Here is an 18,616-nt window from a genome sequence, read left to right as displayed (position 1 = left end):
TGCCCAGGTGTTTTCTGAATGTCTGAACGCTCAGATTCAGATTTGGGTTTTATCTGTGCAGACTGAGCTTTTATAGTTAGAGGAGTAATCAATATCAGACAAATCAATCAGAACCTTTAGAGCACAAATTATGTCCACAGCCAGAACAACTGTTAGGAATGTCCTGAAGAAGAAAGTCGTCACTGGTGTACTAAATAACAGATGTCAGACTGGTAGATCAACTGTTAGTGATATCAGTAAACCAAACACAGCGCCTGGAAAAGCATCACAAAATAAAATAAATGCAGAAGGTTGGTGATATCAGGCTTGATTCAGTTATGAAAGCGAATGATTTGCAACTAAATCCTAAGTCTTATTCACTTTAATTAATTTTAGGTTTATATGTTCCAAAACTTTTGCTCATTACAAAAACGGGTGGGTTCAGATAGAAGGTGCTGAATCTTCTGAACTGTGTATCAAACCCAGATTTAAAGACCTGTAAATAAAAGCTGAAATGTTGATATTTTGTCTCATTTTTATCTTTTAATTTCAAACCCAAATGTTTTCAGTCTACAGCAGAAATGAAGGAACTTTTTTTAATGAGATATATATATATAAATATTGTATATATACTGTATATATTGTGTCTTTCTGCTTTTTTAGGGGCTCCCAGGATATAAGGGAGAGAAGGTTAGTGGAATGCTTACATTCATTATTTTTTCAATAAAAGTGTTACCATGTATTTTGCAACAATAAAACTGACATAATAAATACACCAATACAATGTTTAAAGCAAGCATTAAAAAAAACTGACAATTTACCAAATAAAAAACACATTTAAATATTAAAGCAATTCAAATATTAAAAGCAGTGTATCTGATTTATTAATAATTATTATACCTTAATACCTACCTGTGTTATACCTTAATAACTGTTACAATATAAGCTACACTATTATATATATTTAGAAGTAGTAGAAGTATTACAGCAATAAAACAGATGTGCATCTTGGCATCATGTTCTTCTCCTCCACCAGTCTTACACACTGCTTTTGGATAACTTTATGCTGCTTTACTCCTGGTGCAGAAATTCAAGCAGTTCAGTTTGGTGGTTTGATGGTTTGTGATCATCCATCTTCCTCTTGATTATATTCCAGAGGTTTTTAATTTGGTAAAATCAAAGAAACTCATCATTTTTAAGTCGTTTCTTAGTTTTCCTCCATATTTAACTGTTTCTGTAGGGGGATCAGGGGGAGCATGGAGTTCCAGGCCCGAAGGGAGACAAGGTGAGAGCACACTCTATAATAAAATATTTTGCATTAATAATTAAAACCCCCATTCTGTCACGCAGATATATTTACTATTGTTTTAATATTCTGAATTCTGTCTTTGTAGGGATCTATTGGGCTTCCTGGGATCCTGGGGCAGAAGGTAAGATCTGAAGGTTTAAGTGAAAATGCAATCAAATCATAGATATACTGTTTTTTACTGCCATGAATGATGTATATATATATATATATATATATATATATATATATATATATATATATATATATATTATAAATTATATATTTTTTAGATGCAATACAATATAAGCTAAACTATAATAAATACACTAGTGCATCTCAAAAAAATAGAATATAATTGAAAAGTTACTTTATTTCAGTAGTTCAGTTCAAAATGTGAAATTCATGATCTATTTTAAGCGTTTATTTATTTTATTGTTGATGATTATGGATTACAGCCAACGAAAACCCAAATTTCAGTTTCTCAGAAAATTAGAATACTATATAAGACCAACTGATACTTTCTGCAGTGTGGGCAGTGTGCCAAGTCCTGCTGGAAAATGAAATCTGCATCTCCATAAAAGTTGTTTTCAGCAGAGGGAAGCATGAAGATATGAAGTGCTGTAAGATTTTGTGGGAAAACAAAACTGCACTGACTTTAGACTTGATAATAAAACACAGTGGATCAACACCAGCAGATGACAGACATGACTCTCCAAACAATCCATCACTGATTGGTGGAAACTTCACACTAGACCTCGAGCAGTTTGGACTGTGTATCTCTCCACTCTTCCTCCAGACTCTGATCCCTTGATTTAAAGTAGCCATTGGTCTTATATAATATTCTAATTTTCTGAGACACTGATTGTTGGGTTTTCATTGGCTGTAAGCTTCATAATCATCAACAATAAAATAAATAAACACTTAAAATAGATCCCTCTGTGTTTAATACATCTATATAATTTATGAGTTTCACATTTTCAACTGAATCACTGAAATAGTGTAACATTATATAGTTTGTGAGTTATTTTGAAGGCACAGCAAATCTACACTGTTATGCTGTAGCTGTACTCTGCTGATTACTCTTTGTGTAAATGTTTCAGGGTGAAATGGGTCCTAAAGGAGAGTCCGGTGTATCTGGGAAGCGTGGTCCTACGGGACGTCCCGGCAAAAGAGGCAAACAGGTACTCTACACACTCTCAAATAACCAGACAGAAACCTTTATACAGAAAACCCTGAGTACAGTGTGTTTATACTCCAACCAATATAATAATATATACTGTATCAGAAGTAGATCAAATAGAAATACCTGTCGTTCTCACCTGAAGATCACTCAATCTCTGCACGGATATCGCAGTGTCTCTCTGACATATCCTCATGGATGAAGGAGCATCACCTTCAATTAAATCTCTCAAAGACTGAACTTCTGGTCATACCAGCAAAACCATCTTTTCAACACAACTTCTCTATAAGCATCGACTCTCTCTCTCTCTCACCGACAAAGGTTGCTAGGAACCTGGGTGTTCTGGTTGATGACCAGCTCTCCTTCACGCACCATGTGGCCTCGGTTGCTCGGTCCTGCCGCTTTGCGCTCTATAACATCAGGAAAATTAGACAGTTTCTGACGCAACAGGCCACCCAACTCCTGGTGCAAGCGGTCGTCATCTCACGCCTCGACTACTGCAATGCCCTTCTAACTGTGTAGTAAAACCACTCCAGATGATCCAGAATGCAGCAGCACGTCTGGTCTTCAACCAATCAAAACGGGCACATGTCACCCCGCTGCTCATTGAGCTCCATTGGCTACCAGTTGATGCATCAAATTCAAAACTCTTACAATCGCCTACAAGGTGATACAGAACAGCTCCTTCCTACCTGCACTCACTCCTGAAGACTTACGCTACCTCCCGGCCGCTGCGCTCCTCCAGTGAACGTCGCCTCGCTTTGCCAAACAAACATTCACACAAAGCAATCCAGACTGTTCTCATACAGAGTTCCCCAATGGTGGAACAAACTACCTTCCACTACCAGATCAGGAGAATCTCTCGCTATCTTTAATAAACTCCTGAAGACAGAGCTCTTCAAAGAGCTCTTACTCTCCTAACACCTCTAACTAACTACCTTCTGTTACCAGATCAGGAGAATCTCTCACTATCTTTAATAAACTCCTGAAGACAGAGCTCTTCAAAGAGCTCTTACTCTCCTAACACCTCTAACACACTAACTACTTCTAACCCCATTTCCTTCTTCCCCTCCTTCACTCCTCTATCCCATTATTTCCCTTCGACCTCCTCTAAGCCCTGTCTAAAAATGTTTTACCTTTAACTTCTTTTATTTCTGTACTTTCGCTTTGGACAAAAGCGTCTGCCAAATGTTATGTACATTTTATTTACTAATATATCATATAATATATTCCTGCTGCGTAAGGGATTTCCTATTTATTTCCACTGGGTTTCCAACAGAGTCCTCTTACACAGACACACACACACACACACACACACACACACACGCGCACACACACACTGCAGCTAGTTTAGGCAGTGTGACATCATTCTGAGTGACTCTCAGCGGCTCTTTGAGTGTGTGAGTGGTGTAAGGGTCACTGGCACCAGAGCGCTGTTACATTTATAGCACACACACACACACACACACACACACACCACTTGCACAAACATACTAAGCAACCCGATCCGACAGTGTCCTATTTATGTTAAATCGCTCAGCTTGTGCCAAACAGTAATTCAATATATATATATATATATACAGCTCTGGAAACAAATTAGAGACCACTTTAAAATGAGTCGCTCTGATTTTACTATTTATAGGTTTATGTTTGAATTAAATGAACATTAAACAATAAACATATTTTATAAACTACAGACAACATTTCTCCCAAATATTTGCAGAAAATGAGAAAAAAGGTCAGAAATCAATATTTGGTGGAATAACCCTGTTTGGTTTTTAATCACAGTTTTAGTTTTCATGCATCTTGGCATCATGTTCTCCTCCACCAGTCTTACACACTGCTTTTGGATAACTTTATGCTGCTTTACTCCTGGTGCAAAAATTCAAGCAGTTCAGTTTGGTGGTTTGATGGCTTGTGATCATCCATCTCCCTCTTGATTATATTCCAGAGGTTTTTTAATTTGGTAAAATCAAAGAAAATCATCATTTTTAAGTGATCTCATATTTTTTTCCAGAGCTGTATGTAGATTACAGTAATGTACACATACATAGCTGTAAAATTCAAGTATAATGAAATACTTCTGTGTTTAAAACATTTTATTAATGTTATATGTGTTAATAATAATCACAATTAATAATATTCATAATAGTAAACAATTGTTCTGTATTTTTCCGTTTTTTCACCATTAGATAGATAGATAGATACTTTATTGATCCCGAAGGAAATTTAGCAGCCAGTAGCAATTACACAACACAGTAGAAACAAAAACAATACACAGTAGAAACAAACAATAAGTGTAGTACAATACACTTATTGAGGGATAAAATTCTAAATTGAGACTAAATTGAGAAAAAATATATACATAAATATATAAATACAAAAAAACTATAGAAAGTGTGGAAGTAAACAGTCGTAGATATGAGGTAGTGCAGTAAAAGAATAAACTAAGTATAGGAGGTATTAGTAGATATGACTATTAAACATAAACATAAACATGTGCAAGTATTATATTTAAGTTAGGTGCGTAGTGTAGTGTCCCGGAGTGCAAATGTACAGGATGTACAGTACAGTGACAAGTGTCCAGGAGTGCAAATAAACAGTATATACAGTAAAGAGGCAAAAGAGTCTCAGGGTGTAGATGTGTATGGTGTTTTTCCAGTACAGATAAAAAAAAGGCTGTGATTAAGAAAGCACATATGAGCCTTGTTTCTCATCTGTCTTCTCTCTTCCGGCTCCACTGGGAGGAGTTGAAGAGTCTGATGGCTCTCGGGACAAACGATCTTCTCAGTCTGTCCGTAGAGCAGCTCTGTGACAAGAGCCTGCCACTGAAACTGCTCCTATGATCCATGATGATGAAATGTAATGGGTGACCATCATCATCCATGATGGAGAGTAGTTTTTGCAGTGTCCTCCTCTCTGCCACCGTTACCACAGAGTCTAGCTCCACGCCAACCACGGACCCCGCACGCCTGACCAACTTGTTCAGACGCATCTCGTCCCTCTTCTTCATGCTTCCTCCCCAGCACACCACAGCATAGAAAAGACAGCTGGACACCACAGTCTGATAAAACATCAGCAGGAGCTTCCGACAGATGTTAAAAGACCCCAGCCTCCTCAGGAAGTAGAGTCAGCTCTGTCCCTTCCTGTACAGGATGTCTGTGTTGGCTGACCAGTCCAGCCTATCATCCAGATGCAGTCCGAGATACCTGTAGGTCTTCACCATCTCCACATCAACTCCCACAATAGATACTGGCTGTGTGGGTGGCCTGGCTCTGCGGAAGTCCACCACCATCTCCTTGGTCTTGGAGGTGTTCAACAGCAGGTTGTTTCTATTGCACCACGCCACAAAGTCTTCCACAAGGTGTCTGTACTCCTCCTCCTTTCCTCCCCGTATACAGGCCACAATGGCAGTGTCGTCCGAAAACTTCTGCATGTGGCACGTCTCAGAGTTGTACTGGAAGTCTGAGGTGTAGAGTGTAAAAAGGAACGGGGAGAGCACAGTCCCCTGTGGTGCTCCTGTGCTGCAGACCACAGTGTCTGATGTACAGTCCTTCAACCTGACATACTGAGGTCTGTCAGTGAGGTAGTCTGTGATCCAGGAGACCAAATATGGATCCACCTGCATCCCCACCAGCTTGTCTTTCAGTAGGAGAGGCTGAATGGTGTTGAAAGCACTGGAAAAATCAAAGAACATGACTCTCACAGTGCTGCCTCCTCTGTCCAGATGAGAGTGGGTCCGGTGGAGAAAGTACAGTATGGCATCATCCACTCCCACTTTCTCTCTGTAGGCGAATTGCAAGGGGTCCATTGCATGTTGAACCTGGGGTCTGAGGTGGTGTAGAAGCAGACGTTCCAGGGTCTTCATGATATGTGATGTAAGGGCGACAGGCCTGAAGTCATTGAGCTCACTGGGATGCGTCTTTTTGGGCACTGGAACCAGGCATGATGTCTTCCACAGTGTGGGGACCCTCCCCAAATGCAGACTCAGGTTGAAGATGTGCTGCAGGGGAGCCCCCAGCTCAGCTGCACAGGACTTAAGTAGTCTGGGACACACTTTGTCTGGGCCAGCTGCCTTTCTTGGGTGGAGTCTCCTAAGTTCACCTCTAACCTGGTCAGCAGTGAAGGTGTACAGAGGGGGAGGAGGAGGGGAGGGGGCTACAGTGGTGCTGGTGGTCAGGACAGCTGAGTGTGGGGAGTAGGGGGGAGCGGGGGCTGAGTTGCTTGATGAGATGAGGGGGGGTGTGGAGGAGGTGTCTGCCAGAGCTGTAGGGTCTTGAACAGGGCAGTCAAACCGGTTGTAGAAGGTGTTGAACTCATTGGCTCTCTCTACTTCACCATCTGCAGCACTGTCCATCCTCTGCTTACAGCCAGTGATTGTCGTCATTCCATTCCATACCTCCCTCATGTCATTTTCCCTCAACTTCTGCTCCACCTTCTTCCTGTAGGACTCCTTGGCCTCTCGCAAATGGACTTTGAGCTCCCTCTGTACGCTCCTAAGCTCCTCCTGGTTGTTTTCTTTAAAGGCCCTCTTCTTCTTGTTTAAAAGGCCTTTAACGTTGCTGGTTATCCAGGGCTTGTTGTTGGCAAAACAACGCACAGTTTTCACAGGAACAACAATGTCCATGCAAAAGTTCATGTAGTCCGTCATGCAATGTGTAATCCCCTCAATGTCCTCACCGTATGGCTCCTGCAATACACTCCATTCAGTGGACTCAAAACAGTCCCTGAGAGCTGCTTCAGCATCAGGAGACCATTTCCTGAAGGAGCGTGTAGATGCAGGTTGTCTACGGACCTGGGGCTTGTACTGGGGCTGCAGGTAGATCAGATGAGATTATGTGTTGTTGTTATACAAAATTCATTATTTTTTGCTGTAGTACTTTTATGAAACGCAAATAAAGTACTACATTGTAAATGAATAGAACACAGAGACTATGAAGGAACACATAAGGCATCATGTAGTAACTTAAAAACAGTGTTAAACAAACTAAAATACTCTGTGAAGAAGTATTTAGATGCTCTTATCTGGGGAGCTGTTTGTTAACTTGTGGTTTCTGAGGCTGGAAACTCAGATGAACTGATCCTGTACAACAGAGGAAACCCTCCCTCTTCTATCCTTTCCTGGGGTGGAGTCCTGATGAGTGCCAGTTTCATCATTATAATGTTTTTGATGGTCTTTGCGGTAAATCACAATAATTGGATCACAGCGCTAACACTCGGAGGAAAGCAGCGCAGCGACTCGGTTCTGATACATCAGCTCACAGATGCAGCCTTGTGATGATCCACATCACCCTAGGAGTGATGAGGGGAAAGAGAGAGTGCCATCAAGACCAATTGTGCTCTCTCAGGACTCCGCCAGCTGATGGCATTTGAACCAGTGCTTTAGACTGCTGACCCAAGTTTTTTTTTGTTCTTTATTTAGTTGAGTAGTTGTTTCTTCTCATAACCTGGATTAGAACATTACTGAAATATCCACTATTCACTGTATACCTGTAACTCTACCTCTTCACTACTTTACTTTAACTGATGCTCTCAAACACTTTATTAAGAGACAAGAAATTCAAGTAATTAACTCTTGATGAGTTCAGCACAGCTGTTAACTGAAAGCCTGAATTCCAGGAGACTCTACCTCATAAAACTGACTGAGAAAATCCAGCAGAGATGTTCAAAACTTTCGTCTAAGAATCTAGGTGTGTGTGTGCGTGTGTGTGTGTGTTTGATACAGGGAGATAAGGGAGACTCTGGTGCAGTTGGACCGATGGGACCACCGGGGTCTCCAGGACCAACCGGACATCCAGGACCCCCTGGAGTTCCTGCTTCAGGTGACCAGACCTTTATACACACATTATTAACAATGTTAAATAATCACTGATAATGTCTTGAATAAAATAAAACTACTCTGACTTGAAAATTCATGATGAAGCCAAACTACAGAGTGTAGCATAGCATGCCCTTTCCAATAAGCACTGTTAAAAATATTCTTGTAAAATTACAGTAAAATAGCAGCAGCAGGGTTTTCAGCTCTTTACTGTAATCTTTACAGTTTTGCTACTGTATTCTAAATTATACTTTTTACTGTATCAGTGGCCATTTTTAGTGTCTACATACCATATTCTGAGTTTCTAGCTTCTAACCACTGTAATAAAATACAATTTTTAAAATGCATTTTTGTTCCAGGACAACTGCTTACATAAAAAAGATATATATTCATATATATATTTATATATATTTTTCTCCCTAAAATAAGGCTAAATTGAATAAACATAAAAACAGCATTTAATATATTAAAGTACATTATTTATTAAAGCTGATGTCCGTAAGTTTTGTAATTTACAGGATTTAGGGCCCTCTCTGGTAAGAATGGGGAATTGCACTGAGAATCATGCGGAAGAATCATTTTAAACTGGGAGGGTGTGATGCGGTCTCCTTTCAGAGCGGATAAATCCGATTCCAGGTTATGTTCAGTCAGAGAGAGAGAGAGAGAGAGAGAGAGAGAGAGAGCTCAGTCAGAAACTTCACTCCTTCGTTTCTTTGGTTTCACTATGAGTGAATGGAGGAGCTACTGAGCTCTGAGTTTCCTCTTCTGAAGTCTCCATTGCTCCACCAGCCGCTCGCGTTCAGTAAAACTGAGCCGGATCCTCTTTTAGAGGCTGTACGTGTGACGTGAGTATGTAAAGAAGCGTGACGTGACCAGAAGAAGAACTCCTGCAAAAAGTGACCAGTTTTTAGAATTAATATATTATATTATTAGGATTAACAGGGATGGTGGTTCAGCACACTGATACTATTAAACACAATATTTTATCTATATTTTTCTCAAATCAGAAATCAAATCAAATCAAATCAAATTTATTTGTATAGCGCTTTTTACAACAGGTGTTGGCACAAAGCAGCTTTACAGAAACATGATCACAGGACAAAGAATCAGGCAAAACATTAAACATAGAAAATACAGAATACAGAACCCCCAGTGAAAAACTCCCTCAGAGCTGCAGGAGGAGGAAGAAACACTGGGAGGACCAAGACTCACATTAAAGGGGGGACCATCCTACCACTGGTCAAACGGCTTTTAAATAGAAATTTAAAAAGTCTTTTATACATCCATATAGGTTTTATGTACTCAGGAGTGTAATAGCGCCACTAATGGCTTGGATGTAATCTGTAGTGGAGAGTAAGATGGTCGATGAGCAGCTGATCTGTGGTGGTGGTGGAGAAGAGCTGACTTCAGAAACTTCCATCAGTCTGGCTGGACAGGAGACGCGAGAGCCTGAGGGTCCAACATCGGTATCGGGTCAGACAGGTGGGCAGTCAGTAACTCGGAGGATTTATGTAAAACTGAGAATATTAAAACATTATCAGAGTGTGGCTAATGACTCCGGCAGAACTGAATAAAACAGCCTAACTAAAGGCAGAGAGCCAGAAGGTAACATAGACATGGAGGCACCCTGAAACACCAGCATCCACCCACTCCACCGTCCACAAACCTGAGTGACCGTGTGCAGTGGGAGAACAACAGCACCAGCATCTCAGTTTACCACAATTTCCTCTGTCCATGAACCCCTGAATCTGCAGCCTTATCTAAAGGGAAAAACATTAATTACCAAAAGCTAAACTAAACAAGTACGTTTTCAGTCTAGACTTAAAGATTGAGACTGTGTCTGAGTCCCGAACATATTCGGGGAGATTATTCCAGAGTTGAGGCGCTTTATAAGAGAAAGCTCTTCCTCCTGCAGAGCTCCTCTGAATTTTAGGGACTACTAATAAACCAGCACCCTGAGATCTGAGTAATCGCGGTGGTTCATAACAGGAGATGAGGTCTTGTAAATACTCAGGAGCGAGTCCGTGTAGGGCTTTATACGTTAACAGGAGAATTTTATAGTCTATGCGGAATTTGACTGGAAGCCAGTGCAGTGCTGATAGTACTGGACTAATATGGTCAAATTTTCTAGTTTTAGTAAGGACCCTGGCTGCAGCATTTTGAACTAGCTGAAGTTTATTTAAGTTACTGCCGGAACATCCAGACAGTAGCGCATTACAATAATCTAGCCTTGAGGTAATAAAGGCATGTACTAATTTTTCTGCGTCATGCAGTGATAGGGCATTTCTTAGCTTGGCAATATTACGGAGGTGTAGAAAAGCTGTTCTAGTAACATTAGATATGTGTTTATCGAATGCTAGATCTGAATCTATGATAACTGCAAGGTTTTTAGCTGCTGAACCAGGGGTGGCTGAGAAGTCGGCCAGATTTAGCATTAAGTCTGATAATTTATTTCTAGCAGCTTTGGGGCCTAATAGGAGAACTTCTGTTTTATCACTATTTAATAGGAGGAAGTTGTGCGACATCCATGATTTTACATCTTCTACACAATCCTCGATTTTCTTTAATCTCACTCTGTCATCAGGTTTGGCTGATATGAAGAGCTGCGTGTCATCCGCATAACAATGAAAATTCACATTGTGTTTTCTAATAACTTTGCCCAGTGGGAGCATATATAATGTAAATAATAATGGTCCTAATACAGAGCCTTGTGGAATTCCATATCTTACCTTGGTATAACTGGAAGACATATCATTTATCCTCACAAACTGATAGCGATCGGTTAAGTATGATTTAAACCATGCTAAGGCAGTTCCGGTTACACCGACCATGTTCTCTAGTCTTTCTAAAAGGATAGTATGATCTATTGTATCAAAGGCTGCGCTCAGATCCAGAAGTACGAGTAGGGAAACACAGCCTTGGTCGGCGGCTATAAGTAGATCGTTTGTTATTCTAACTAAAGCTGTCTCAGTGCTATGATAAGGCCTAAATCCAGATTGAAATTTTTCATAGATCTGGTTTCTTTGCAGGTAAGAGCAAAGTTGTTGGGCTACAGCTTTTTCTAAAATCTTAGAAATAAAGAAATGCTTAAATGCTTCTGCTTTCAGTTTAGAAACTAAATAATACAGACTGATACTTTAAGCAAAATCACAGCATAATCACACAACCTCAGAGCAGATACACAGTGAGGTATCTGAACAAGAAACTGTAATACAGAATACAGTACAGAAAACAATACAATAAAGTATTTTGCTGTAATTGTACAAGGATATTTGTACAGTGTAAGTGTCTGTGTGTGTGTTTGTGTGTGTGTGTGTGTGTGTACAGGGCTGTTTCTGGTGGGAGAGAAAGGTGAGAAGGGTATGCAGGGTCCTCCTGGAGAATGCGACTGCAGCTCAGACTTCAGTAATAACGGTCCTGGTAGCGCATCACTGCAGCGCCGCGGGAAATACGTCTCAGCGGTGAGAGTCTAACCCACACACACACACACACACACACATATATGATTGTGTATGATTGTGTGGCTTGTTGTTTTTGTAGGTGTTTGTGGTAAACAGTGAGAAGGAGCTGAATAATCTGCACACAGACGACGCTCTCGCCTTCAGGAAAGATCAGAAATCTCTCTACTTTAAAGACGTGGACGGATGGCAGCCCATTCAGGTATTGATGGTTAATAATTTTGGGCATAGCGTGAAATAAACCAATCAGAGTGTCTTTTGTTCATCATTCCCTTTAAGAGTAGAACCAGGTGAGCTCTGTCTTTGGTGGATTGCTATTTTAACGGTGCAGCTACCTGGACGTGTTCAACAAACTCTTCTCAGCAGAGGAAACTGAGCTGCTGGTTGACGCTGTGAAGGAGCTCCAGCAGCTCATTTACGGGAACAGCAATGTTATTTTATTTACTATTCTGTTTATTTGAGCCTGTGCTGCCAAGATAGCGATGAACATCTAACTGTTGACTGAACGTCTGTCTAGGTTGTATTCAGTCAGTGGAGCTCCTGTGTTTTCTGTTACCAAGATAAACAAGATAAAACTCCAGAAATGTACCTGAACACACCTCATTTCCAGAACACCACGCCCATCAGTGTAGATATATTCAGAAGATCTGCTGCTATTTAAACCAGGCAGGAGGAAGGAGTGATAATAGACTGATGGTGGGGTATAAGCTAGCAATGAGCATCACGACACACCTTGTGAAGGGTGTAAGATAGGACCCTATATGTCTATTTATTTACTACACATTAAGCTTTTGGCTTTTATTGGTGCATAATTATTCTTTATTTGTGGTCTTTTATAGGAAAAGTAGTAATGATAACAATGCACAATAAACATATTCGACATCTTTCATCAGTGTCTATTAATAATTTATATAAACCTAATAGAGCTGTTTAGTATCTAATTAGATTAACAGAGTGATAAAAACCTGTTTATTGTATATTATAATACTGCAGTTAGTTCCAACCTTGCAATGTGATTGGCTGAGAGGCGTTCTATGAGTGCCAATATCAGCCGGTAACGCACTGTAACCGAAACTCTCCATATATTACTCCAACACACACAGGTAACCTATCAACGATGCAGCGCGTACAAACCAAACTGCGCAGCTACAAACAGAGCAGCATTGGAACTATTTTAACTTTTCTCATCCTCTTTAACTCTTTAAAATCTTTTAATAAACAGTGATAATAGAACTGTGGTATAATCACAATAATACACTCGAGGTTCTATGTTATGTTATAACGTGTAATATTACCGCAGCACAGCAGTGCCAATATTACACGTTATAGCACAAACCTCGAGTGTATTATTGCTTAATTATTACAACCACTTCAGCAAACCAAAGCCACTGTATAAATGTATTTTATTTAAAATATATATTTTTTATTGGTTCAGCTGCTGCCGATGCAGTCGACTGAGCGGGCAAGGGAGGGGGCGTGGCTCTGTGGGGATGGAGAAGTTCAGCCAATGAACGAAGAGGAATGTGATGATGGAAACAAGGTGGTCACAGACGACTGTGTGGGTAGGTCATATGATCTCACACACACACACACACACACATACCTCACTCACACTCTCAAAAATGACATAAGTATAAAAAAATAAATGCATATATATATGTATAAATAAATAAATATATAAATAAATGTACATATAAATGAATAAATAAATAAATATATATATATATATATATATATATATATATATATATATATATATAAATAAATGCACATATAAATTAATAAATAAATATATGAATAAATAAATAAAGAAATAAAGAAATAATCGTATAGATAAATACATACATTAGTAAATACATTTCTTATTTATTTATTTATATATTTGTTTATTTATTTATTTATTTATACATTTATATGTGCATTTATTAGTTTATACTTATGTCCCTTTTGGTCCTCTATATAGAATAGGCATGATTAATATCTAAAATATTAATCTACTATGTAGAAAATACATTAAATAAAGAAATACAAAAAGAAAAACACTGACTAAAAAGGTGTGCCGGAACTTTTGACTGGAACTGTATATGTTTATAAGTAATGTATAATGAAATATAAATCTTAATATATAGTGTTTTATTTCTCTGCAGGCTGTAAGAAAGCGTACTGTGGAGACGGATATCGTCAGGATGGAGTCGAGGAGTGTGATGGGAAAGACTTCGGCTATCAGACCTGCAAAACCTACCTGCCCGGGTCAGTTACACACACTCACTCACACACACACACACACATACACACACACACACTCTTAATTATCGGATTATTATCATACAATTAATGGACATGACCTCTATTATGTTTATTTGTGTGTTTGTTCCAAATGTGTCAAGTCAAATGAATTGCAAACACTTCATTATCTTACTGAAGTAGAAATGTAGGTTTTCTATATTTTACTGAAGTAATTATTTTACATTTTCACACAATTATCTGAACTTTCTACTCCTTACATTTTAATAAAAACAGTCTCATTACTCCTATTATATCATTTCAGCTGGTTTTCATTCGTTCTTCTCATCGTTCAATAAAAGCCCTATCCAGATAAATCTCTCCATCCAGATAGAGTGAATCTGATTGTGATTGGATGTAGAGAAGTATAAACATATACCATTCCCACTCCCTATTGGTTTATACTGTGATCCATCACACTCCAGCAAGAACATAGCAGACGTATGTAGTCTAGTATGAAGATGATCCGTGCTGAGACTCAAGAGAACTCCAGACAAACTCCAGTCCAACTAAACTACTTTAATATATTTACATTCTACTAAATAAAATACATTCATTTATAATCAGCATATATGCAGCTGAAACACTAGAGAACAGCCTAGAGCAAAATCCCAAATTATATTATCAACATTAAAATTGTTGACAACATTATAGTCAGGTAGTGCACTATAGCTATAGGACTCTGTGGGCGTGGCCTAAAATTTTGTTCTTAATGGCTTTATTTGGTCTCCTTACATTACTTTTTTGTTCTTTTATACTTTAAGTAGTTTTAAAACCAGTATAAAGAGTAAAAAGCTTGAATTGATACTTTTCGAATTTCTACAGAAGTATTTTATTAAACTCTAGTATCTATACTTTTATCTACAGACTAATGAATGGAGACACTTTTCACACCTTTGTTTCATTGACATACTAGTGCATATCAAAAAATTAAATATCATTGAAAAATTACTTTATTTCAGTAATTCAGTTAAAAATGTGAAACTCATATATTACATAGATCAGGGGTGTCCAAACTTTTTTTGTTGGGGGCCAGAAGGAGAAATATATTTGAAGTCACGGGCCACAGACTCTATAATAAAACAAATAATGAAATATACCACTTTAAATAATACATTTTCCTGATTACTTTCATTTACACACCATTTTACTTGACTTACTATCTTTATCTTTGACAGTGTTGTGTAAACTAAGATTTTTCAAATTGATGTTTCATTTCATGATGTCTCTTAATATTAAACTCCTTAATTACGTCAACTTCTTTGCGGTTCTTTGCCCCGTTTTTCTGCGCTAGAAATGCGCACTCTCTCCACTTTTAGACTCTTTGGCCTGTTTTTCTGCGCTAGAAATGCGCACTCTCTCCACTTTTAGACTCTTTGGCCTGTTTTTCTGCGCTAGAAATGCGCACTCTCTCCGCTTTTAGACTCTTTGGCCTGTTTTTCTGCGCTAGAAATGCGCACTCTCTCCACTTTTAGACTCTTTGGCCTGTTTTTCTGCGCTAGAAATGCGCACTCTCTCCACTTTTAGACTCTTTGGCCCGTTTCTGACACCTAGCGTTCAAACTTTGAATCTCACATTATAAAAACCTGCTTAACAGCGGGCCAACTTTCAAAAGGAAACGGGCCGCAAATGGCTCGCGGGCCGTAGTTTGGACACCCCTGATATAGATGTATTAAACACAGAATGATCTATTTTAAGCATTTATTTATTTTATTATTGATTATTATGAAGCTTACAGCCAATGAAAACCCAAAAATCAGTGTCTCAGAAAATAAGAATATTATATAAGACCAATTGATACTTTCTGCAGTGTGGGCAGTGTGCCAAATCCTGCTGGAAAATGAAATCCGCATCTACATAAAAGTTGTTTTCAGCAGAGGGAAGCACTGATCATCAGTAAATTTTACATTTAATTTGGAAATCAGGGGACAGTGCAGTGATGGGGAAATGATGTGCATTGTCTTTTCTTTTTGTTTTATTTCTTTAGGACGTTTGGGCAGCTGAAATGTACTGCTTCCTGCTTTATCGACTCAACCAACTGCAAGTACACCTCCTGATCTCCTCCTGAACTCCTCCTGAACTCCTTCTCCTTCCTCAAAGTCTGTAATCGGCAGCTGGTGCTGGTGGTCATGGCCCTCCTTTACTATGTGATGATGATGGTTATGTAATTATGTAATGAATTAATGAATTATGTGAATGTAAAAAGTTTATATGTATGTATTTATTACATTTGCATGACCAGAGCTGGCTCCACCCACTGAGTGACATAAGCAGCTGCTAAGAGAACTGCAGCCACCAGGGGGCACCCTAAAACTTTTTGGTAGTATAGAACTTTTATATTGTTATACTGTTTAAAGATATTGAAATGTTTGAAGGTACATACAGTACCGGTCAAAGTTTGGACAACTGTAGATTCTTCAGAGTAGCTCCTCTTTAGATGATCAGTTTTGAACATCTCTGCTGGATTTTCTCAGTCAGTTTTATGAGGTAGAGTCACCTGGAATTCAGGCTTTCAGTTAACACCTGTAGTGAACTCATCAAGAGTTAATTACTTGAATTTCTTGTCTCTTAATAAAGTGTTTGAGAGCATCAGTTAAAGTAAAGTAGTGAAGAGGTAGAGTTACAGGTATACAGTGAATAGTGAATATTTGAGTAATGTTCGAATCCAGGTTATGAGAAGAAACAACTACTCAACTAAATGAAAAAGAGAAAGAAATTTCATTTAATCTAAAAGTCAATTTCAAGAACTTTAAAAGTATCTTCAAGTGCAGTTACCGCAAAAAGACCATCAAAAACATTATACTGATGAAACTGGCACTTATCAGGACCACCTTTGGAAAAGGAAGAGTTGCACAGGATAAATTAATCAGAGTTAAGAGCACTTAAATAGATTATTTAACACTTTTAAAATACTACATGATTCCTTATGTGTTCCTTCATAGTCTGATAGATCACTTCACTATTCATTTACTATGTAGGAGTAATATATTAAATTAAAAAACTGAATTACAATATATGTCCAAACTTTTGACTGGTGCTGTATGCACTGGTATTAATATTAATATTATTATAGTATATTATAGTATAGTATCGTAGATATGATGAGATATAATATAGTAATATAGAATTATATATAACATATATAATAAAAATAATAGTATTTTCTACACAGCCATTTATCTATGTGTTTGTATTTGTTGTATTTTTGTTTGTTTTCGTGTTTTATAGTATATTTGAACACAGTCTTATTTAAAGGTTTGGTCATGTGTTTACTTATTGTAACATATTACAATATATATACATATATATGACCATTCTCTAATTATCTATAGTTGATGAGCTGCACCTCAGTCTAATTTTACACATTTTATTTAAGAATAAATGATAAATGTGGGTGTGGCCTAACTTTTTATTGACCATTTTCACTTTTTATACATTTAGTTTCCCTAAAAATCTTATTTACAGGCCCTAAATAAATCCCTGGAATCAGCCCTGTGCATGGCCGGGTGTTTCTGAGTGTTTCTAAGGCTTTAATCTGCATTAATAATTAAATTAAATCAGTAAAGGTATATGAAGAGTCCCGATGCTGCATGGAAACCACAGTAAAATGTGAATAACTGTATAAATATATGAATTACTGCATGTTTGTCTCTGCTGATGTGTGAATGTTTACTGAACTGTGTATAATAAACCACTCAGAATGATCAGTCTGTAGTTATTATTGTTATTACAGTTTATTTACACAGATTTATACACTTATACACTTATTTATTCAGTAGAACAGTGAATTTCACACAGCTATGTTCCAGTTGATGGCACTGTTTCCCAGAGTGTTGTATAAAAACAGGTTTTTATACAGCATGAGAAAACCAGAAACTCAGATAACACCTTATTTGGATGGTCTATTATTATAATTATAGATGCCTCATAAATACTTTATATATTCTAAAAAAAAATCTGTCGGTGTTTGGACACACCTTCTTATTTATGGTTTTATTTCTGGTAGCCTGATGAGTGCCAGTTCCATCATTATAACCATTTTTCATGGTCTTTGCGGCGACAACACTTGAGGATACTTTTAAAGTTCTTGAAATTCTTTCTTAAATTTTTTTTCTGAAAGCTGATGTCCATAAATTTTACAACAATAAAACAACAGGGACAATTTTGGTATTTGGGGGATTTAGCGCCCTCTCTGGTAAGAATGGGTAATTGCACTGAGCACACGGAAGAATCATTTTAAACTGGGCGGCTGTGATGCGGTCTCCTTTCAGAGCGGATGAATACGATTCCAGGTTATGTTCAGTCAGAGAGAGAGAGAGAGAGAGAGAGAGAGCTCAGTTAGAAGCTTCACTCCTTCGTTTCTTTGGTTTCACTATGAGTGAATGGAGGAGCTACTGAGCTCTGAGTTTCCTCTTCTGAAGTCTCCATTGCTCCACCAGCCGCTCGCGTTCAATAAAACTGAGCAGGATCCTCTTTTAGAGGCTGAACGTGTGACGTGAGTACGTAAAGACGTGTCACGTGGCCAGAAGAAGAAGAACTCACGCAAAAAGTGACCCAAAACCCCATTTTTTAGAATAAATATATTATAAGGATTAGCAGGGATGTTGGTT

The 18,616-nt window shown here is 38.3% G+C and overlaps 1 protein-coding gene across 6 annotated transcripts in view; it reads left to right on the top strand.

Moving 5' to 3' along the window:
- wu:fc38h03 (acetylcholinesterase collagenic tail peptide) overlaps positions 1-18,616 on the top strand; it is a 761,412-nt gene that overhangs the window by 10,095 nt on the left and 732,701 nt on the right. For all 6 annotated transcript variants that reach the window (XM_049475999.1, XM_049476002.1, XM_049476004.1 and 3 more), the window contains exons 8-17: positions 643-669; positions 1,220-1,264; positions 1,374-1,409; positions 2,368-2,448; positions 8,173-8,269; positions 11,593-11,726; positions 11,806-11,925; positions 13,159-13,285; positions 13,871-13,973; positions 15,994-16,493. In XM_049475999.1, the coding sequence (XP_049331956.1) occupies positions 643-669; positions 1,220-1,264; positions 1,374-1,409; positions 2,368-2,448; positions 8,173-8,269; positions 11,593-11,726; positions 11,806-11,925; positions 13,159-13,285; positions 13,871-13,973; positions 15,994-16,063 (840 nt within the window). In that variant the 3' untranslated portion in view covers positions 16,064-16,493. The remainder of the gene's footprint in view (positions 1-642; positions 670-1,219; positions 1,265-1,373; positions 1,410-2,367; positions 2,449-8,172; positions 8,270-11,592; positions 11,727-11,805; positions 11,926-13,158; positions 13,286-13,870; positions 13,974-15,993; positions 16,494-18,616) is intronic.

This window comes from Astyanax mexicanus, chromosome 3 (genome assembly GCF_023375975.1).
Source record: "Astyanax mexicanus isolate ESR-SI-001 chromosome 3, AstMex3_surface, whole genome shotgun sequence".
In the NCBI taxonomy this organism is placed as follows: Eukaryota; Metazoa; Chordata; class Actinopteri; order Characiformes; family Acestrorhamphidae; genus Astyanax; species Astyanax mexicanus.
The sequence above is the reverse complement of the archived record's forward strand: the minus strand, read 5'-3'. Positions and strand labels throughout refer to the sequence as shown.